Source organism: Dermochelys coriacea, chromosome 2 (genome assembly GCF_009764565.3).
Source record: "Dermochelys coriacea isolate rDerCor1 chromosome 2, rDerCor1.pri.v4, whole genome shotgun sequence".
Lineage (NCBI taxonomy): Eukaryota > Metazoa > Chordata > Testudines > Dermochelyidae > Dermochelys > Dermochelys coriacea.
The window spans coordinates 41,731,132-41,755,087 of NC_050069.1; the positions used below are offsets into that span (position 1 = coordinate 41,731,132).

General features: G+C 43.5%; 1 protein-coding gene across 9 annotated transcripts in view; it reads right to left on the bottom strand.

Annotated features, from left to right (window-relative positions):
• The window catches only part of MATN2 (matrilin 2), a 122,647-nt gene extending 98,988 nt beyond the window's left edge, over nt 1–23,659 (bottom strand). Inside the window, exons 1-2 of one of the 9 annotated variants that reach the window (XM_043507560.1) lie at nt 23,304–23,659; nt 6,774–6,951 (exon numbers count right to left, since the gene is read on the bottom strand). In XM_043507560.1, coding sequence (XP_043363495.1) covers nt 6,774–6,909 — 136 coding nt within the window. In that variant the 5' untranslated portion in view covers nt 6,910–6,951; nt 23,304–23,659. Of the gene's footprint in view, nt 1–6,773; nt 6,952–15,142; nt 15,280–19,804; nt 19,959–22,738; nt 23,259–23,303 lie in introns of those variants that run through there. The other 8 variants (XM_043507558.1, XM_043507561.1, XM_038392768.2 and 5 more) reach the window with 8 other exon arrangements.
• Nucleotides 23,660–23,956: the final 297 nt, after the last annotated feature.

The following is a 23,956-nucleotide window of genomic DNA, read 5'->3' on the forward strand; positions in this document are numbered from 1 at the left end:
CAAACAACTAAATATTTAGACAGTCCCGATGTCGGGATGTCTGGTCACCTTTTTTGGGGAGTGGCCCATCAACCCTCCTCCTACTGACTCTGGCCATTGGGCCATGCTGCTCTGCAGCCCAGGGGAGTCCTACTGACTCTGGCCATCGGGCTGTGCTGCCCTGCAGCCTAGGGGAGTCCTACTGACACCAGTCTTTAGGCCACGCAGCCTTGAGGCTGAGGGCACCCATATTGACTTTAACCGCAAGGCTACCAAGTCATTGTCCCACCCCCAGGATGATGGGGTGTACTTGCCCAGCACCACCTCCCCTCAAAAAGAAAAGAAAAGAAGGCCATGCTAAGCAGTCTTCTGAACAAAATGCAAGATGAGGAAGAATCGGGACCATGTTTTCTTGTCTCTCTCTTCCTCAGGGTCACATGAAATTCTTTTTAGTTTTTATAATTTTTCATTTTATTTTTGGGGATTTTCTTGTTATTTCTTTAAAATGTTTTATCTCTTTTTATTACATTTACATTAATAAAATACCTCAAATGACCGTATATAAATAAAAACAGTATATAAACCGTGTTTATCTAAACTACATCATTTTATTAAGCATTATTCATTATTCTACACCTTGAGACACTCACCAATCTCACTACAATTACCCTCGCCACAAAACCCCAGACAGCTCCTTGAAATTTACCCAATACTGCAGCCCTCAAATAACCCCCTCTTCTGCATCCCACTCAGAGAGACAAATCCTATGGGACACCACAAATCTTCCCAACCCTTACTGCTTCTTTCTTTCCCAGTCCCACATCTATATCCCCAGGGTGCCTCATCCGCCCTAATATATTGCCCCTCTCCCATTGAACTTCACCCGCCCCCACAAGATTCCATTTGTCCATGGACCCCTCCCCTATCCCCCCTTAAGTATTCTCCTTCCCCCACTGAACCTCAACCCCCCCACTAATCCTGCTCCCTTCTGGGGTGGGAGACACAGGGGGGAATTGGGTCCTGTCGGGGGGAGCCAGGCCAAACCTGAGCAGCACTGTGACCCCGTGTGCGAGGTTGCAATGTGGGAGAGTCAGGCCCAACCCCGCAGGACAGGAGCAGCAGGAGCCTCCACTGAGGGGTGAGTTTTTCATTTCATTTTAATTTTATTTTATTTTATTTCACAAATGCAAAATACATGGGGCTCTATTCATCATGCTACAATACTTATACGTTATAATTACCAGTTCCATGAGCCATCCTATCTTCCTCCCCTCAGCCTACAAGGACTTATATGACTTTATAGATATATCTCATAGCTTAAACATCAAGAGAGACATTCATATACATAACCAATAACACTTTTTATAGCAACAGCCACTTTTCTGAAGTTAGGTCACTAAATATTACACTATATTTATTATGTATACACAAACACATGCATGCATACATACACATCTATTCTTAATCAGCTCAGTTTTAATAACTTACAGTATATTTGTTACAATTACTGAGTTGTAAGAAACTTTGAGTGCTAGAAAAGAAAAAGTCCTAAGAAGGAAGTGAATTGGAACTGAAGTGGTTTGATAGCTAGGAATACAGGATAACTTTATGGTGGGGGAAAAAGCTTAAAATTAAACCAACTTATAGTAAAAAGAAAAGGAGTACTTGTGGCACCTTAGAGACTAAAATTTATTTGAGCATAAGCTTTCGTGAGCTACAGCTCACTTCATCGGATGCATTCAGTGGAATACAGTGGGGAGATTTATATACATAGAGAACATGAAACAATGGGTGTTATCAATACACACTATAACCAGAGTGATCACTTAAGGTGAGCTATTATCAGCAGGAGAGCGGGGACTGGCGGGGGAGGGGGACCTTTTGTAGTGATAATCAAGGTGGGCCATTTCCAGCAGTTGACAAGAACATCTGAGGAACAGTGGGGGGTGGGGGAGGTGAGGGATAAACATGGGGAAATAGTTTTACTTTGTGTAATGACCCATCCACTCCCAGTCTCTATTCAAGCCTAAGTTAATTGTATCCAGTTTGCAAATTAATTCCAATTCAACAGTCTCTCATTGGAGTCTGTTTTTGAAGTTTTTTGTTGAAGTATTGCCACTTTTAGATCTGTAATCAAGTGACCAGAGAGATTGAAGTGTTCTCCGACTGGTTTTTGAATGTTATAATTCTTGACGTCTGATTTGTGTCCATTTATTCTTTACGTAGAGACTGTCCAGTTTGACCAATGTGGACTATTTCACATTTGGGGACAATGTATACCTTCAAATCAGCAGCACTGCTGTAGGTACCTGCATGGCTCCACAGTATGCCAACATTTTTATGGCTGACTTGGAACAACGCTTCCTCAGCTCTCGTCTCCTAATGCCCCTACTCTACTTGCGCTACATTGATGACATCTTCATCATCTGGACCCATGGAAAAGAAGCCCTTGAGGAATTCCACCAGGATTTCAACAATTTTCATCCTCCCATCAACCTCAGCCTGGACCAGTCCACACAAGAGATCCACTTCCTGGACACTACGGAGCTAACAAGCGACTGTCACATAAACACCACCCTATATCAGAAACCTACTGGCCGCTATTCCTATCTACATGCCTCCAGCATTCATCCAGACCACACCACACGATCCATTGTCTACAGCCAAGCTCTACGATATAACCGCATTTGCTCTAACTCCTCAGACAGAAACAAACACCTACAAGATCTCTATCAAGCATTCTTACAACTACAATACCCACCTGCTGAAGTGAAGAAACAGACTGACAGAGCCAGAAGAGTACCCAGAAGTCACCTACTACAGGACAGGCCCAACAAAGAAAATAACAGAACGCCACTAGCCATCACCTTCAGCCCCCAACTAAAACCTCTCCATGCATCATCAAGGATCTACAACCTATCCTGAAGGACGACCCATCACTCTCACAGATCTTGGGAGACAGGCTAGTTCTTGCTTACAGACAGCCCCCCAATCAGAAGCAAATACTCACCAGCAACCACACACCACACAACAGAACCACTAACCCAGGAACTTATTCTTGCAACAAAGCCCGTTGCCAACTCTGTCCACATATCTATTCAGGGGACACCATCATAGGGCCTAATCACATCAGCCATACTATCAGAGGCTCGTTCATCTGCGCATCTACCAATGTGATATATGCCATCATGTGCCAGCAATGCCCCTCTGCCATGTACATTGGTCAAACTGGACAGTCTCTACGTAAAAGAATGAATGGACACAAATCAGACGTCAAGAATTATAACATTCAAAAACCAGTTGGAGAACACTTCAATCTCTCTGGTCACTTGATTACAGACCTGAGAGTGGCTATTCTTCAACAAAAAAACTTCAAAAACAGACTCCAACAAGAGACTGCTGAATTGGAATTAATTTGCAAACTGGATACAATTAACTTAGGCTTGAATAGAGACTGGGAGTGGATGAGTCATTACACAAAGTAAAACTATTTCCCCATGTTATTCCCCCCCCCCCCCCACCATTCCTCAGATGTTCTTGTCAACTGCTGGAAATGGCCCACCTTGATAATAGCTCATCTTAAGTGATCACTCTCCTTACAGTGTGTATGATAAAATCCATTGTTTCATGTTCTCTGTGTGTGTATATAAATCTCCCCACTGTATTCCATTGAGCGCATCCGATGAAGTGAGCTGTAGCTCACGAAAGCTTATGCTCAAATACATTTGTTAGTCTCTAAGGTGCCACAAGTACTCCTTTTCTTTTTGCGAATACGGACTAACATGGCTGCTACTCTGCAACTTATAGTAGTCCAGCATGCCTGGATCAATTTCCCTAGAATGAATTCCAATTACATCATTGCTACTCAGCCTTTGCAAACAAAATTTATCTCAGATCTTTAAAAGGAAAATATTATTATTATTAATAATTTTTAAAGATAAGTGGATCAAAGTAAGCAGCCGCAAAACAAAACAAAAATACTCTGAAATGTAGGAGAAAGATTGGGGTGAACCAAAAAACAAGTTAAACACCATGGGTCATTCCTTCTAAAACCCTCCTTAAACTCATTTCTTCTATTAGAGCTAACAAAGTATCCTGGATCATCAGAAGAATCATTCACGCCTTACACAGTTACAAGTCTTTTCTTATGATGGCTATGTGATAGCATTTTATACTTACTATTTTTCATTAAGTCTAGATATTTATCAACCTGTCAAAATAATAGTGATAAGGAACAACAGAGATTAAAACCCAACCAAACGTGTTTCACTGAGCCAGACTCCTAAGCATGATTTTCTCTGAAGTCATAAAAGATAAAATAGCATCCTTAAATAACAGCTAATGTTTCCCATGCAGTCAGCCTAAGAGAGCTTAATCCTTCAATAAATAAACCATCATTTTCAATAAGATCGCGCATCAGTAGAATATACAAGGATTCTAATAGTCCAGGAAGATTCTCATTTCATTATGTGGAGTTTTTTAGATTTTTTTTTTAATATTTGTGTTTGTATATTTTTATTCCTGTAAAAGCACCTAACACTGTAAGGATAAGTTCTTTACACAAATCAAATTATTTAAGTAAATACATTCCTTCCTCCTTTCAAATGTCAGAGCAATTTTGTGGGCTATGCTTCTTCAGGAAACTCTGGTTCACTATGCGATTTGGCATGGGCAAGATACACATTTTAGCAGCTCCTGTTCAGGGAACTTTTACAAGGCATTAATTAATGAAGGAAACGCAAGGCTTTTTCTGGTGTAGCCCATGAATATATATGAAACTTGGAATTAGATTCCCTTTGGTTCCTACATCACATTATAATTAATTGAGTACCCAACCTATAACTCTGTGACCCATATAACATATTGTCATTTATTTCAGGGTTTAACTAACTGCTGTTTCTCTAAATTCATGTAATAGTTTCTAGATTTCAAAGAAGCCCTGTTTTTCGATCCATACAAGTAAGATTCAGTACTAAAGTTTCATCTAGTATAAAATATGGGTGTTTCTTTGGTGTTCATAAATTAGACACATTTGGGAAAGCACAATCAGTGCTAACAAGAAACAATCCCAACAAGAAATGCATCTATAGTCCACAACCCCAGGCGGCTCATTGGAGAATATCTCCACTCTGACAAAACTTTCTCTTCTTTCACTTCTTCTAAGTGTCCACTCACATCCCCTTGGTTCTTTAAGGTCATGCTACATGGTGAACCCAGGAAGGATAAATGGGAAGTGTGTGTTGGGGGTAATGAGGGATTTACTTGGAGCTAAAGGCTGCCTAATGGAAAGAGAGGCTGGCAGCATAAAAAACTGAAGTAGTTAATAGATCTGAGCAATTCCATCAGCTAAATTTGGTGAAATTCAGTTAGGTTATCATGAATTAAAGGAATAAATATATGTTTAATTCTGAAGTTTCCGAAGTAACCTATATCCACAATATAACCATCATGCATGGGAGCGAGGGGTTGGAATTTCTGAATATGTAGTTAATGGAACTCAAAGGGGAAAAAATGGCAAAATTTCAGAATGAACCATTTAAAATGTTTCTTTTGCAAAAGGGAACACTGAAAAAAATCACATAGAAAAATTAGTTGTCCTCCGAAGAATTACTGTACCAAATCTGGAGTCTAAATTCACTAATAAAGTATAAAATATAAGGATTTTAGTCCTATTTTAACAGAGAATCAAAATGCAACCTTAATTATAAAGTCAATTCTAATATGGCATATTTCAATTCATCCACTCAGTTAAATTAGATTGTGAGTAGTTGAACACAACCCTAACTAATTCATGACTTCCAAAAAGCTGACTAGAACGCTATCTTATGAAGTGGGTTCCATGATCAATGAAAATGTACTGGGCAGTTCTATAGAGTCCAGCCACTAGCTAAATGTTAGTCTCCTCCACAGCTTCTCAGCACAGCAGGGGAAATCTCTACCCATTTGAAGAAAATCAACATGATGAAAATGAAGGGATTATCTCTGAGTGTCTAAACAGGAGACCAATAAGGTCCATTTTCATCAGCTGTTGATTACATTTGGTACAAATTCCCTCATCCCAGCACACACGCCCAGCTAGAACTTGCTAAAAAGTGCATTGGTCAGACAGCTGTGACAGGTCCTCACATAAACATCTTTTCTCTAAACAGGTGAGACAGGGTCTCTCTCCAATGCAAGAGTCCCATATCACACATTTATTTGGAGAAAACACACACCAGTTAGAAATAAATTACATTGGTCTAGCACAGGGGTGGCCAACCTGAGCCTGAGAAGGAGCCAGAATTTACCAATGTACATTGCCAAAGGGCCACAGTAATACATCATCAGCCCTTCTTCAGCTCCCCCCCGGCTCCCAGTGCCTCCCACCGACCGGCAGCCCGATCAGCTGTTTGGTGGCGTGCAGGAGGCTCGGAGGAGGAGCAAGAGCACAGCAGGCTCAGGGGAGAGAGCAGGAAGGGGTGGAGTGGGGCAGGGCCTGTGGCAGAGCAGTGAGCACCACCCAGCACATTGGAAAGTTGGTGCCTGTAGCTCCAGCCCCAGAGTCGGTGCCAAAACAAGGAGCCATATATTAACTTCTGAAAAGCGCATGTGGTTCCAGAGCCACAGGCTGGCCACCACGGTCTAGCAGATTGATAGCAAACTCCTTCTCCCAGCAACAAACACATAAGTCAAAATCTCTCTCATTCCCCCCTGCAGATGGCAGACTCCCTTTTATTATAATTATCCCAGCCAACAGCTGGCCAATAAGCCACGCATTTATAGTTTGTATGTGAGGGAGGCTTATTACAACTCACCAAGTAAAGTACCTTGTGGGTTAGCACCATTTCTTTGGCTTGAAAATGCTGGTGGAAGATGTCTCTCCCTGGCAGAGGCACTGAAAAGTAGAGTTTGTCCAAACAGCAGTAGGAAGCATGTAATCGTTTTCTTCATTTTCGTGAAGAAAAAGCAAGATGAACAATCAGAGATGCAAAACTGTGATAAAGAAAAGAAATGAAATAAACTCTGATTAACCAAATTATGTGTACTTATGCTGTGCTCATGGCAGACACCCTGCCCTCACTTCCCCCCTTCTACCACATACAAAGACACAGACACACTGGTTTAGAACGTCTCTCATATCCATCAAAGATGGGTCTATATAATTAAAAGGAGTACTTGTGGCACCTTAGAGACTAACAAATTTATTTGAGCATAAGCTTTCGTGAGCTACAGCTCACTTCATCGGATGCATTTGGTGGAAAATACAGAGGGGAGATTTATATATACACTGATGAAGATGTCATCAATGTAGCGCAAGTAGAGTAGGGGCATTAGGGGACGAGAGCTGAGGAAGCGTTGTTCTAAGTCAGCCATAAAAATGTTGGCATACTCTGGGGCCATGCGGGTACCCATCGCAGTGCCGCTGATTTGAAGGTATACATTGTCCCCAAATGTGAAATAGTTATGGGTGAGGACAAAGTCACAAAGTTCAGCTACCAGGTTAGCTGTGACATTATCGGGGATACTGTTCCTGACGGCTTGTAGTCCATCTCTGTGTGGAATGTTGCTGTAGAGGGCTTCTGCATCCATAGTGGCTAGGATGGTGTTTTTAGGAAGATCACCAATGGATTGTAGTTTTTGGAGAGCTGCCTAGTAGCCCCTTTTTCTTTTGTAGAGAAGCAAAGTGTGTGTTGTAAATGGCTTGTCTAATTTTTATAAAGTCCAGCCACGAGGAAGTTTGTGTGGAAGGTTGGTTCTTCATGAGAGTAACAAAAAGACTGACAAAGGAGGTGCTGCCGTCATCATGAATAGGTCAGAGTATGAACAAGAGGCTACTAGGCAGCTCTCCAACACCACTTTCTACAAGCCATTACCCTCTGATCCCACTGAGAGTTATCAAAAGAAACTACAGCATTTGCTCGAGAAGCTCCCTGAAAAAGCACAAGAACAAATCCTCACAGACACACCCCTAGAACCCCGATCTGGGGTATTCTATCTGCTACCCAAGATCCATAAACCTGGAAATCCTGGATGCCCCATCATCTCAGGCATTGGCACTCTGACAGCAGGATTGTCTGGCTATGTAGACTCCCTCCTCAAGCCCTACGTTACCAGCACTCCCAGCTATCTTCGAGACACCACTGACTTCCTGAGGAAACTACAATCCATTGGTGATCTTCCTAAAAACACCATCCTAGCCACTATGGATGTAGAAGCCCTCTACACCACCAACATTCCACATAGAGATGGACTACAAGCCATCAGGAACAGTATCCCTGATAATGTCACAGCTAACCTGGTGGCTGAACTTTGTGACTTTGTCCTCACCCATAACTATTTCACATTTGGGGACAATGTATACCTTCAAATCAGCGGCACTGCGATGGGTACCCGCATGGCCCCACAGTATGCCAACATTTTTATGGCTGACTTAGAACAACGCTTCCTCAGCTCTCGTCCCCTAATGCCCCTACTCTACTTGCGCTACATTGATGACATCTTCATCATCTGGACCCATGGAAAAGAAGCCCTTGAGGAATTCCACCAGGATTTCAACAATTTCCATCCACCATCAACCTCAGCGTGGACCAGTCCACACAAGAGATCCACTTCCTGGACACTACGGTGCTAATAAGCAATGGTCACATAAACACCACCCTATATCGGAAACCTACTGACCGCTATTCCTACCTACATGCCTCTAGCTTTCATCCAGACCATACCACACGATCCATTGTCTACAGCCAAGCTCTACGATATAACCGCATTTGCTCCAACCCCTCAGACAGAGACAAACACCTACAAGATCTCTATCATGCATTCCTACAACTACAATACCACCTGCTGAAGTGAAGAAACAGATTGACAGAGCCAGAAGAGTACCCAGAAGTCACCTACTACAGGACAGGCCCAACAAAGAAAATAACAGAACGCCACTAGCCATCACCTTCAGCCCCCAACTAAAACCTCTCCAACGCATCATCAAGGATCTACAACCTATCCTGAAGGACGACCCATCACTCTCACAGATCTTGGGAGACAGGCCAGTCCTTGCTTACAGACAGCCCCCCAATCAGAAGCAAATACTCACCAGCAACCACACACCACACAACAGAACCACTAACCCAGGAACCTATCCTTGCAACAAAGCCCGTTGCCAACTCTGTCCACATATCTATTCAGGGGACACCATCATAGGGCCTAATCACATCAGCCACACTATCAGAGGCTCGTTCACCTGCGCATCTACCAATGCGATATATGCCATCATGTGCCAGCAATGCCCCTCTACCATGTACATTGGTCAAACTGGACAGTCTCTACGTAAAAGAATGAATGGACACAAATCAGACGTCAAGAATTATAACATTCAAAAACCAGTTGGAGAACACTTCAATCTCTCTGGTCACTCGATTACAGACCTAAGAGTGGCTATCCTTCAACAAAAAAGCTTCAAAAACAGACTCCAACGAGAGACTGCTGAATTGGAATTAATTTGCAAACTGGATACAATTAACTTAGGCTTGAATAGAGACTGGGAATGGATGAGTCATTACACAAAGTAACACTATTTCCCCATGTTATTTCTCCCCCCTACCCCACCCCCCACTGTTCCTCAGATGTTCTTGTTAACTGCTGGAAATAGCCTACCTTGCTTGTCACCATGAAAGGTTTTCCTCCTCCCCCCCCCCCCCCACTGCTGGTGATGGCTCATCTTAAGTGATCACTCTCCTTACAATGTGTATGATAAAACCCATTGTTTCATGTTCTCTGTGTGTATATATAAATCTCCCCTCTGTATTTTCCACCAGATGTATCCGATGAAGTGAGCTGTAGCTCACGAAAGCTTATGCTCAAATAAATTTGTTAGTCTCAAGGTGCCACAAGTACTCCTTTTCTTTTTGCGAATACAGACTAACACGGCTGCTACTCTGAAACCTACATAATCAAGTAATCCCGGTTAGCAGACTACAGCTTGGCCTTTATGAGGCTGGTATAAATAGATGACCTTCATAGTTGACATTGTTAACAGATCTACTGCTAGGTCATTCACAAGAAGCAAATAGATGGAAGTCTTGAAAAGGGACTTTCATTCTGTGATCCTACCACTTACTATAAGTAGGTTTGAAATAGCTAAACACAAAACAAAAACAAAAAACCCCACCCTGTTCAAAACGCTGAACTTTCAGTGGGTGGAGTGTATTTTCTAAAAATAAATTGTCACCTTATATCGGCTACTGCTAGTAAACTCTCAAAAAATATGCTCGTGAAGAGTTGTTATGGATTTGGTGGAAGGAAGACAGACACACACACATATATGAATTTCAGAAAAATAGTTATATTGGCTGCACCTTTCATACTTCACTTCTCAACTCCTTTTCTTGTTTACACAGAGCCAAAGGTTCCTGAGATTTTTTGCCACTACTTCTGGTCCATGGCACAGATTTGAAGATCACAGAGTTCCAGTCTTTTTCTCTTCAAACTTCCTGTTGACAGAGTCTTTCCATAGTATTCTCAGTCTTCCCTGTCCTTTCTTGCTGTCCTCTTCCTGATCATTCTTTTCCCATTCTCATCACACGTGCAGCCCACTCCAATCATGCCCTCTCCAGCCTATCACAGCATCACAAGTTCCTCTTCCCCATGCACTCATTCTCCTCAGAATATTATTTTCTACTACCTGTATCTTCTTTTCTTCCATCTCCGTAAGACCCACCATTTTCAAACCATAGAGCAGGCATGGGCAAACACACTCAGCAAACATTTTTCCTTTCAGTTTGTTACTTACTTGCCAGTCCCACAGAACTCCTGCCATCTTTTTCACTGCCACCCATGTGTATTGATTCCTCTTTTCAGTTCTCCAGATCTCTCTCCGATGGCACTAAGTACACAAATTCTATCTCCTGATTCAACTTCTCTTGTGAAACTTCAAATCAGAAGCTCTTCTTCCACCTCCATTACTTGCATAATTTCAGTATTCTTTGTGATTACCTTCAAACCATGGCCTTAAAACACAGGCATCTGCTCTGATACCTTATTTACCAATTACTTTTTGCTGTCAGCCAAAAGGGCCAATTCATCACTATACATAAGTTTTCCCTGCATCTCCACAGGCTTGGTTCTCCTGCTCATTAACACCATAACTAGAATGAAGAGAAGCAAATCAGCACACTGCCTTGTCTCAATCACACTGTCACCTCAAAACTGTCTGAAATTCCATACATTGTCATCACCTGAGCCCTGGATCCTTGATACAGCTCCATCACCACCAGTTCTTGAAGTCCTCCTACCATCTCTCTCAATGCCCCAAACACCAATTCCTGCGGAATCAAGCCATACCCTTTCTCAAGATCAACAAATGCTACATAGCAGTTATGTCCTCCATTGACACTACTTTCGAACTTCTGTCTCACTGCAAATATTGAGTCTATAGTACTCCTTCCCTTCCTAAAGCCATGTTGCTCCTCTCCTATATTGTCCTTCCCCTTGCACCTCAACCTTGCGTCCAAAACTCTCTCAAGGACTTTGAGAGGCTGACATAACAGGGTGATGTCCCAATAGATGGTTGAATCATTTGCATCACGCTGACTCTTCTGAAGAGGCACAATCAATCCTGTTCTCCAGTCATATGGTATTCTAGCTTGAATCCAGCAAACAAATAATCCATGAAGCCACTTTATTCTAGTATCTCCAACTGCCTTGATCATATCAGTTCTCATCTCCACCAGCTGGTTTAACATTTTTCGCCCTATTCAGTGCTTCTTCAACCTCCTCTAGAGAGATCAATACCTTTTGAGGCTTCCCCATAATTGTCGATGATGCTTGCTCGTGTAACTTTCTCTTTTCATTTAACAGCTTCCATATTGCTGTCACCTCTGTAGGGTTAATCACCTTACAGTTCCCATCCTACACACAAAGATTTATTCATATCTTGTGTTTCATGATTCCTTTTTTTTTTTTTTTGCCAACCTATAACCAATTTCCTGCCATCATCTTCCACCAACTTTCTTTTTAATTCCTCTTCAGCCTTCATTCTTGCCTTAGCAACTGCTTTTTAAACCTCTTTTTGCCAGTATGTATGCATTTTTTTAATTGTCTGATTATCACAACCTACTTCCTAAAACTCTTGGAATAATTCTTGGCTGCACCTTTATGAACATAAAATCCATCTGTAATGCCCAAGAGACACAAAGGTAGGCCATGTAAGCTAAATTTGAGGCCATTTTACCATTTCCTAAATGGTTGACAAGAGATTCCAAATATCCAGGCGCAAGGTTCCATCATGGTGCGACTGGCACCTCAGAGGTCATCCAGATAAATTTTTAATGCCTACCAGTACAAAACAGCAAATTGCTGAGATTGTACCACTATTAAGCCTTCATCAGTCCTGACCAGTTACCTTTTTCCCTGAAGGGGACTGAGTTCTCCTACCTCCCAAGTGCCAATGAGAAACCATGTACCTCTATCCACCCACAATCCAAATTTCAACCTAATCATTTTGCAAGGACTACCTGACACAATATTCCACTATGCCCTGTCATACTTGGCACTGAAAGGAGGTGGGGGGGGAAATTCTGATCACTCTAGTCTGGCTTCTGGAAACTTCTGCTACTGCTACTCAGCCCGATCTTCTTTGACTCTAATCAACACCATTCCATTTCCTGATATCCCATATTGCCCCCAAAATAGATAATGTTTGGTCATCCACAGTTCCCTTACATGGCAGTGATAAGGAGCATAAGCTGGTTCCAGTGCACACCCTCATTGCTTTCCTACGTGATCCTGACTGCACCCTATTTGAATTCCAGCCCTCCCCATTTTTGGCCAACCACCTCCAAATCCAGAACAGGATGCTGTGGTCAATGGTTCTTACAACCTGAGGGGCATCCAGTTCAGAAAGCACAAGGAAAAAAGTTGAGAGGTGAGGTAATACATCCCAGGAATCACCCCCCAACACCAACTGCTGGCTACCCATACTTCACCACCAAGGAGCCTTGCCTCGATAGCTGGCATGGTGATATCAGTGCAGAAAAAATGGATTTAGTTTACTCAAGAGGTGACTATATGAGGAAAGAGACCTATGAAAAATGGCAAGGATCTGGTAATGGGTAAGGAGAGGTCTCATCCACATGGAGGAACAAGCTGGCAAATTTCACAGGCAACATTAATCTCATAAGCACTTTTTAATGGCAATCATAATCTAACAATGCTTTATAAGATGCTAGAAATGTTTTATTTAGTACATGATCCCAAACCTGACATGCAGAATCATATAGGGCTCCAGTCCTATCCCAGGAGCTAGCAAGCTAAGGGTCCCAATTCTGTGAGGCTTAGAGTAAGTATTGGGAATCATAAATGTTCAGCAGCCATCACAAGAGGTGCACAGTACCATATAGGATAGGGCGCTAAATCTGTCCCTCTGAAGATGAGACCCAGCAATGTGGTTATTCATGTTATGGCCCATCATCCACTCATGATCTGTCCTTGTGTCCCTATCCACTCCACTGAAACCAGACTCAGACTCTGACCAGCAGCCATGCAACAGGTCTTAAAAGCAGTGGATCTCCCTACTGGGACTGTGGTGTTTCGATGCCTGCCCCAACTCTCCTTCAACTGCCTTCATACCATGCCCCTAATGCAGAGAATGGGGTACAAATGTGGCCCCTTTTCTTAGTAGCAGCAGAATTTGGGGCCTTGCAGGCCAGTTTTCCCTCTGAAGTAGAGATCAGTGAGGCAGACTCAGGTATTTCCTTACTGTAATATGTTTCCTTGAACAGGGATGAGACAAACTTACTCTTGGCATAATGCTATTCAATATCTTTTATTAGTGGCCTAGAAAAAATATAAAATCATTGTTGTTAAAGTTTGCAGATGACAAAAATTGTGGGAGTGATACATGATGACAGGTCAGTTCTATAGAGCTCTCTGCATTACATGGTAAACTGGGTTCACTCAAACAACATGCAAGGAGATGTTTATAGGAACCAAGAACATAGGTAACACTTACAGATGTTGGACTATTGTTTCAAAAGCACTGACTCAAAAGGACTTAGGAACTTTTGAAAATTGGAGCTTAAGTGCCATGAAAGCCAATGGGATTTAGGTTCCTAGATGCATAAGTGACTTTTGAAAATAGGATTTAGGTGCTTTTGAAAATTTTGTCTTAGGGATCATGGTGGATAACTATCTAAACACGAGCTACCAGTGTGATGTGATGGCTAAAGGGAGCAAATGTGATCTTCAGATGCATAAGCAGGGAAATATTGAGTAGAAGTAGGGAGATTCTCTATCACTTGAAATCTTTAAATGAAGACTGCATATATTTCTAAAAGATAAGCTATCACTAAACCAGGAGTTATGGACTCAATGTAAGATTCACTTGGTGGGCCTATGCGATGCAGGAGGTCAGATGAGATGATCATAATAGTCCCTTCTGGTTTTAAAAATCTATGAATACAGCACAGAAGCAACAATCTCTTTCAGAAACTTAAGGAAAGGAACTTCTCCCCGTTCCCGGAAGCAGCTATCTTGCACCTCTGTCACTCTCCAGGGCCTCAGCTGTCTCACTGATCCAATCCATGAGTTATCTGGGAAATCTCCAGTTGAAGGCTCTGGATGTCTACATGGCCTGAAAACGTGAGCCTGGGCATAATCTCCTTTTTTACAGCTGCTCTGACACATAAGGAAACTTTAGCACTTCAGCTAAGGATAATGCTTTAACCCACACAATACACGTCACGATTCTCTTGGTGCAGTTACTGCATGGCATCTTTAGCTCCTTCTATGGGGAGCTTCAACTTGAATGCTTAAAAATCAATGGGCACTACTGTGCAAACTATTAGAAATAGTGGACATCTTTATTTGGGCTGTCGAGCTCTGATGCCTGCCCCAGTTCTCCTTCAACTGTTCTCAAAGCATGTCCTCTCTGCTGAGAATGGAGTGTGAGGGAAGAGCTCCGGACTGACCACAGAGATCCTGGAACAGCAGCTACGAACCCTACAGCATGCCATATTGGTCACATGACCAATAGAGAAGTTGTGGCTAATATGCTACAACCTAAGCTCTAATGAAACAGCTGGGATATTCTGAGAGTGAGGGTCAGCTGAAGACAGGACTGTGTTTTTCCGGTGGCTCTAGCTGATACTATTGGAGCTTATAGGGAGTTATTCCTTCACTACTTTCTCACCTCCTGCACCTTAGGGGTCACCGCAAGGCACTCAGAGACCTCTGCAGCAGACCTTCCTTTCTCCCTGGATTGCTGCTTCAATACAGGAGCCAACCAAGGTATCAGTATCAGAAAATCCTCTTTAGAAAGGCAAAAGGAGCTCTCTGCAGGACAGAAAATGTAGAGATTTCAAGGCATCTTTCCCACAACTGCTCTTATGGTTACTATAGAAACGGGGCAAGCTAATAAGGAGGTGAGTTTATACACAGCAACTAAAGTGGGGTATCAAGCTGAACCACCTTTGGTGTAATGTGTCCCTCTTCCCCATTCAGCCCAAACAATCTTGGAGACTGGACCAATCACAAGGCAAACCCAGTTTACCCATTTCCCATTGCACCCTCTAATGGGGAGTCTTGGAAACAGTGGCATATCACACCCCTCCCAGCTGAATCACTGACTTTTTTGCAGTGGGGACAGGTCAAAGGAAACCACTGCTTTCTGTTTTCTTCCTTTGCTTTGGGCAAACTCAGCCAGCTGTAGGGCTGGACTAGCATAAATGATCACTACAGGAGGCTCACAAATAATATGAGCAATCAGACATTTTGTCATAATTCAGGAGAGTAACACAGAGCAACTGTTCCACTAGTTTTGTGAAAGTATTGAATCCCCATATTCCTAGTTTTGACACTTGGTAGCTATATTGAATTAACCGGATTTTATAGTGCAATTTCTCAGAAAAAACATGAGCAATCACACAAAAAATGATTTTATTTGTAGCAATTTTTAAGAATTTAAATTTTATTAAGGACATTTTAAATAGTCTAACACAGAGATGAGCAAACTACAGCCCGCAGGTCTGTCCTGCCCAGCCCTTGAGCTCCCGGCCAGGGAGGCTAGCCCCTGGCCCCTCCGCCACGCTGCCCAGGCAGCGCTCTAGGCGGTGGGGCTGCGCGCTCCTGCAGGCAGCGCAGCAGTGTGTCTGGCTCTGGCCGTGCGGTGCGGCTCCCAGACATGCTGCTCTGAGCGGCATGGTAAGGGGGCCGGGGCAAGGGGTCCCCAGGGGCAGCCAGGGGACAGGGAGCAGGGGGTGGTTGGATAGGTGTGGGAGTCCCGGGGGACCTGTCAGGGGGCTGTTGGATGGGGCGGAAGTTCTGGGGGGGCGGTCAGGGGACGGGGAGGGGTTGGAAAGGCATGAGAGTCCCGGGGGGCCGTCAGGGGGCGGGGGTGTGGATAGAGGGTGGGGCAGTCAGGGGACAGGGAGCTGTGGGGCTTGGATGGGTTGAGGGATCTGAGGGGGGCAGTCAGGGAGCGGGAAGTGGGAGGGGGCAGAGCCAGGCTGTTTTGGAAGGCACAGCCTTCCCTATCCAGCCCTCCATATAATTTTGAAACTCCAGCGTCACCCTCGGGCCAAAAAGTTTGCCCACCCCTGGTCTAACACACACAAAAATCATAAACATAGCTAAGCATGTAAACAGGTACACATCTGAATACATTGCCTGTTTTAATATCGTATATGCAGCTCAGTCAGACCTACACTAAATATCTTTTCAGTTTGTATGAGCTGATTACAATTAATTTTAAACTATCATGTGGTAAAAGAAAAACTTGGAAAGTTTTTAGAACCTCTTAACTCATAGTTCTCTCCTTAAAATCCTTACTAATAGTTTTTGACTTACCAATATCTGCTAACCCATTAATATTTTATTTGTATGTTATAATAATGAGTGTAGCTCATAGTTAGAGCTCAAGACCTCCACCTTTAGTCACTGAAAAACAATTATAAGAGCCGTAAGTTGTAAAGAGTTCGGCAAAAAAAATCCTCAGTGATCCTTTATCAGCACTAGGGATGTAAATATTGTTTAAAAAGATATAAGTTTAATAGTTTAAATGGTTATCATTTAACCGATTAAAGGGAGAGGGGCCCCAGCTACCTAGTTTGTCCCAATGCAGCATCCACAGATACTCCATGCCACTCCAGCAGCAGCTTCCCTTCTCTTCACTGACCAGTGCACCGTCCACCTCCACAGCCGAACCCCTTCCAGTAGCATAAGGGGAGGCTGGGGACCACTTTACTCCCCGACAGAGCCTGCAGCCTAAACACACTCTCCCTGACTGGCTGGCCACCCCCTGCAAAGCTCCCAGGGCCAGCCCGCGGCTGCAGGCAGCCCAGGGTTGGGGTCAGGCTGATGCGGCCCGGCGCAGGAGAACCAGTTTGAGACCCGCAATTTAGAGTTAGGGTGGGTTAATGGTAAGACTAATACTTAACAGTTAACCGTTTAATATTTTACATCCCTAATCAGAACCTACTAAAATTTTTCCATGTTTACTTTTTACTGTTGATGTAAAAGGATTATTTGGTTTTCTTATCTTACCATTTTTGACAAACAAGATATACTAAGAAAAAAGTAAACTGAAAATAAAAACACTTTTTGAATCAGAAGACCAACATATTCAAGTTGGAGAAGTATGGGCTGGATGAATGGACTATAAGGAGGATAGAAAGCTGGCTAGATTGTCAGGCTCAACGGGTGGTGATCAATGGCTCCATGTCTGGTTGGCAGCTGGTATCAAGTGGAGTGCTCCAGGGGTCAGTCCTGGGGCCAGTTTTGTTTGGTATCTTCGTTAATGATCTGGAAGATGGTGTGGATTGCACCCTCAGCAAGTTTGCAGATGACACTAAACTGGGAGGAGAGGTAGATATGCTGGAGGGTAGGGATGGGATACGGAGGGACCTGGACAAATTAGAGGATTGGGCCAAAAGAAATCCGATGAGGTTCAACCAGGACAAGTGCGGAGTCCTGCACTTAGGAGGGAAGAATCTCATGCACCGCTACAGACTAGGGACCGAATGGCTAGTCAGCAGTTCTGCAGAAAAGGACCTGGGGATTACAGTGGACGAGGAGCTGGATATGCGTCAACAGTGTGTCCTTGTTGCCAAGAAGGCCAGTGGCATTTTGGGATGTACAAGTAGGGGCACTGCCATCAGATCGAGGGATGTTACCTAGGGAGGTGGTGGAATCTCCTTCCTTAGACGTTTTTAAGATCAGGCTTGACAAAGCCCTGGCTGGGATGATTTAGTTGGGGATTGGTCCTGCTTTGAGCAGGGGGTTGGACTAGATGATCTCCTGAGGTCCCTTCCAATCCTGATATTCTATGATGCTATGATGATATTCTTTACAAACACACAGCATATTATAACATACTCAACATTTCAGCTTCCACATTGCAATGTCATTGTGTTACATAAATGTCATAGTAACACTTTCTTGCTCACATTGACTCCATTTAATTATCTAATCAACTTAGTGAAAGTGTTAAGTATATTTTCTTTAAGAATACATTTCAAGTTTATTTTATATCACTTCATTTTCTACATCTCTAATGAAATAAAAAACAATAATATAGCATCTGTTAGTTGTTTCTAATGCACCCATCTCTGTGATATCTGGCCCTGTTAATATCACTGAGGTTAATATTGACAACATTATTCAAAGCAATTAATGATCATTTCAAGAATTTCAGAAATTTACCATAATAAAAGTTTACAGTGATCTTGGAAAGCAGTACACCCATAGAATGGTTCACTCTTCACAATTTCCACTGAGCAGGATTTACCAAGGGGGATTCTTATTTTATGACAGCATCAACCACCCTGTTAGTGATTTTTCTTCAGTTCTTCAGTTGTTGCTTGGACAATAGATCTTTTCATTAAACTTGTTCTTTTGGGGCAGATACATCTGCACTCTCTGGTTATGGGTTTGTGCTAGACATCAGAGTTTCAAAATTACCAGAATAGTACCACGGTGGTACGGAGAAATTTAGTTTTGTCTACTCTGAAAAGGCACCATATTTGTAAAGTGCATATTATGTGCTATATAATACAAGTTGGCTGTTCAGTTTTGTCTCCTAACATACAGCTACTTAGTTACAAACTGAAAGCTCTATTAAAAAAAAAAAATACAGGCATGCTATCTTCTCCATACTGACCCCAATGCTGCTAAGTCAGGTTGAAGAAAGGGTGAAATGAACACCACCATCTGCCTAAAACAAAATGTTCAGGATATGAAGTAGTGCATTCCAGATACTCCTTACTTATAATGAAAACAAAGTTTAATTGTGAGCATGGCTTATCAATGAGAACAATCTGTCATTAGTGGTCTGATTATATGTGAAATATTGGCAGTTGGTGTTTCTTCTCACCTGAGTAGCGTGTACTAATCATACTAGATTATTTATATCTGATTAATCTTCCTCTAGTTTGTATAAAATGCCTAAAATATGCCTTACTATTATATGCTTGGGCCTCAATCCTGCACACATTTAAGCATGCATTATACTTTACTCGTGAGTAGTCCTACTGAAGTCAATGGAACTACTTACAGAAGTAGTTAAGCATATGCATATTTGCAGGATTAGGGCCTTAATTGCAGCCTCATATAACCAGCCTGATGTTGTATTTTCTTTATTAAAATAGTAACATAGAAGTACGTCAGATTTAGCTTGAATAATGTTTTATATATATATATATACACACACACACACACACACCATTATTTATAAAGCCAAATTTTAAAAATCTAATTTTAAAACACACATTTGAAGGAAATAGTATAGAATATGATTAAAACTGTTTTCAGTTTCAAACATTTCAATGTTCATAGAAAAATCATATGCATGTCTCACCGTTATTAGAGTTCCTTATCCCTAGATGTGTTGGGATTTGTTAAGACTATGCCTTCTATCTTAGTGCCTCTTATTAGGACAGGCATACCAAACCACATGTTTTTTTTCCAATCGCTCAAGCTAAACAGAGTCAAGCCTGTTCACTTCTTGAATGGTAGCCTAAGAAGAAAAGCCAAATGCTTCAGAAAGCGCTTTGTAAATCAGGAGGTTGCATTCTTCCCCTCTGAGTTAACACTAACCTAATGTCCAGCATTATGTTAGGGGTCAGTATGATATTGAAATGCTGTCTTCTAAAACTGAGATTCTGACCATTTGTGGTCACTGAAGATCCTACAACAATTTTCATAAGGCTAGCGTATCATCAACTGGCCAATTTCAAGATTAACTAAATATATTCTACTTAATTTATATTCCCCTGCCATTTCAACTGGCTACAGTGTTCTTCAGAGCTGTATTTTGTCTTGTCAAAACAGTTCTTAGGTTTTACCCCAGAGGTGGCCATGATTCAGCGATGAGCCATTTGTAAAGAGTTTAAGGCTAATATATAACTAAGATATCATATATACTTTTGCGCAACTATTAATTAAACAGGTTTCAGAGTAGCAGCCGTGTTAGTCTGTATTCACAAAAAGAAAAGGAGGACCTTTGGCACCTTAGAGACTAACAACTTTATTTGAGCATAAGCTTTCGTATTTTCCATTGAATGCATCCAATGAAGTGAGCTGTAGCTCATGAAAGCTTATGCTCAAATAAAGTTGTTAGTCTCTAAGGTGCCACAAGTCCTCCTTTTTATTAATTAAAAAGTTATTGTGAGGTCAAATTTGCCCCCAAATTTACATCAGTAAGTAGTAGTATTAAAAACAAGTTTTTTACAAAACCTAAGACCAACATAAATGTTACAAAAGATACTGAAATATGTGAAAAAAGAAAAGGAGTACTTGTGGCATCTTAGAGACTAATAAATTTATTTGAGCATAAGCTTTCGTGAGCTACAGCTCACTTCATCGGATGCATTCATGAAAGCTTATGCTCAAATAAATTTGTTAGTCTCTAAGTTGCCACAAGTATTCCTTTTCTTTTTGCAATACAGACTAACACAGCTGCTACTCTGAAACCTGAAGTATGTGAATGGCCCGATAAAACTGGGAGCTTAGTCTTACACAATTCATAGTCATATTGAATATAGGATAGGATACGGGATCACTTCACCCACCACTGAAATGTAGCTATCTGTGTGGTGTCAGGAGTGTCAGTTAGTTGTTTGACAGCACAAAAAAGTGAAATGAAGAAATACACTCATGCTTTCTTCAGCAAAATACATTCCTCTCCACCTCACTCCTCAATAGTAAACAACACAGTTGACACTAGAAATTTAAAAAATCTGTGGCTAATCAGGACTTCATAGTTGTCATAATGCTCTGATATTCTGTACACCATGATCACTCAGAACTTTACAGCGGAAACTGGGGACATAACTCATATTCTCCTACTCCAAAAGCATAGGCCCCTACCACCTGAGTTCAAAGGAGAATCTCCTTTAGCTACAGTATAGTGCTTGTTTCAGAGTAGCAGCCGTGTTAGTCTGTATCCGCAAAAAGAAAAGGAGTACTTGTGGCACCTTAGAGACTAACAAATTGATTTGAGCATCAGCTTTCATGAGCTACCGCTCACTCACAAAAGCTGATGCTCAAATAAATTGGTTAGTCTCTAAGGTGCCAAAAGTACTCCTTTTCTATTTGAGTATAGTGCTTATGATACACAGTTGAGCTGTTCTGAGACTATGCAGGAGAAAGTAGTGAGGCTCAAACACATTAGCTCTTTCATTACATACAAAATACAGTCAAATATAAAACAGAGGTTGCTAATGGTGTTTTCACATTTATGGGGGATTCACTGTGACTATTTTTTACTACCTTATAGTACCTAAGGATAGTAGCAAGGATCTGGTTGTCTATAAGAGAGGCAGGGCTGGTAGCTCTTTCAAGCAAGGACTCTAAGCACCAATGAACCTTCTTGACTCCTCTATACAAAGGTTTGACAGAATGTGTGGGTTTCTTTTATTTATAATTTCAATTGATAATCTCAATGCTTATTTTACAGCATTCTTTTCTGTTTTTATTGATACACATGTTCACAATTGCCCAAAAGTATTGGTTTTAAGCATTTTTTCTATTTTTATCCATTTAAATGGTCACAGCTGTGGAAAACTATGGGCAGGTATCAGAGGCTGGGGGAAGCAGCTCGTTATTTAATGACAGTAGAGGCTGAGATTCAAAAAGCTAACGCTTTGTAACCACTACACAAACCGTCAACATCACAAGTCAAAATATACACAGTAAATATCCTTAAATCCAGCTCTAAGAAGTTCTCAAGCAGCACTTGTCTTTCTTTGCCTCTCTGTAAATTTCGCAAAAAGAAAAGGAGGACTTGTGGCACCTTAGAGACTAACACATTTATTAGAGCATAAGCTTTCGTGAGCTACAGCTCACTTCTGAGCTGTAGCTCACGAAAGCTTATGCTCTAATAAATGTGTTAGTCTCTAAGGTGCCACAAGTCCTCCTTTTCTTTTTGCCAATACAGACTAACAGGGCTGCTACTCTGAACCCTGTCATTATTTCACCAGTTGGTGTATGCACCGAAAGAAGCGAATGCTGCCAGGCATCTCAAACCCCAGCGCTAGCCATGGGGAGTGGCTGTAGACTTCAGACAGGGAGCTAGATCTCCACAACTGCCCCAAGCCCCGCCAGGTCAGGAGCTGTTTGGTTCCAGCCCTGCCCTGGCCCCGGCCCCGAGCCAGCCACACTTGTGCGCCCTGCCCGCCGGGCAAGGGGAGCGGGACCCGCAGGTCCCTGCGCAGCCGGGCTCTACCCGCGGGGCTTCGGGCTGCCAGAGTGGAGCCGGGCGGGCAGGCAGCGGGGCAGAGACGGCGCTTACCTGCGGCGCTGGCCCGGCGGCTGCAGCCCGCGAGCCCCGGCAGGCTGAGGGCGAAAGCCGGGGCGCCCCGCACAGAGCCGGCGAGCGCCCTCCGGGGAGCCCGGCAGGCCGGGGAAGAGCCCCCGCCCCGGGGCCGGGGCGGCTCGGCTCGGCTCGGCGCCCACGCGGAGGGATTCGCGCGGGCGGGCGCCCCGCTCGGAAGCTGAGCGGGGCGCCCGGTTCCGAAGCTAGACTCGGCTCATCTCCTCCCGGGCCCCCCGCTCGGCGCGGGGGAAAGGCCCCAACGCCCCTGTGCCGGCCGGGGGAGGAAGCCGGGAGGGGGCGGGGGTCACTGGCCCTTCCCCCACCGCCAATCTCTCTGAGCGCCCCCCCGGGACACGCGTGAGGCCGCCTGAGGCCCGGCCGAACGTGCTCCCTGCGCCAGCCCCTCCGCGGGTGGGGGGAGCCCCTGGGCCCGCCGCCCCTGCAGGAGGGCTCCGGAATCCCCTGCGTGAGCCTGGGCTCGCGCTGGTGCCTGCTCGGCTCCGGGAAGATGCCGCCCCCCCAGTTATCGAGGGTCTCAGACCTGGCTCTGCCGAGGAACGTGCTCGCTTCAGAGCAGAGGGTGGGGGGAGTCCCTGGCGCTGCTCCTTGCGATCCCAGCGCGGGAGAGGCTTCCCTGGCCCCAGGGAATGTCCTCTCAGGAGCGGGGCAGGGAGCCTCAGCTCGTGGTGGAAGCTGGGAGCGATTTGGTTTTCCCGGGCACCAGAAGTTCAGTCCAGGATCAGCAGCATCCTTCTTCTCCCAGCGTCTGATCTGAGCGTCAGCCATTGGCACCAGGCCGGCGCAGTTAGTGACTCCTTGCCAGGGAAATCCACCAAAGGAAACGCTGGGAAATGGAAATCCCATTCCCCACACGAAGCACCTCCAGGGCCAAAGCAAACCGTCCCCAGGGAATCATGCGGTCTTCCTGCCCTCAGCCGTGGTTTCTCTGTCTGCATGGAGGCTGTGGGAGTTTCTGTAGGGGAAGCAGATTGCAGACCTAGTAAAAGTAAATGGACCAGATCGAGGTAATGATTGTTTATTAGTTAACAGGGGAGTGAAGCCTGCTAAATAATGAATTGCTTAGATGGAAAAAGCTGGACATGGGCTTTATAGCAACAGCTACAACTCTGTGATGCAAGAAAAGACTTGAGTCACTACCTTCCTTAGTCCAAATAACGTGTGATTTCTGCCTTC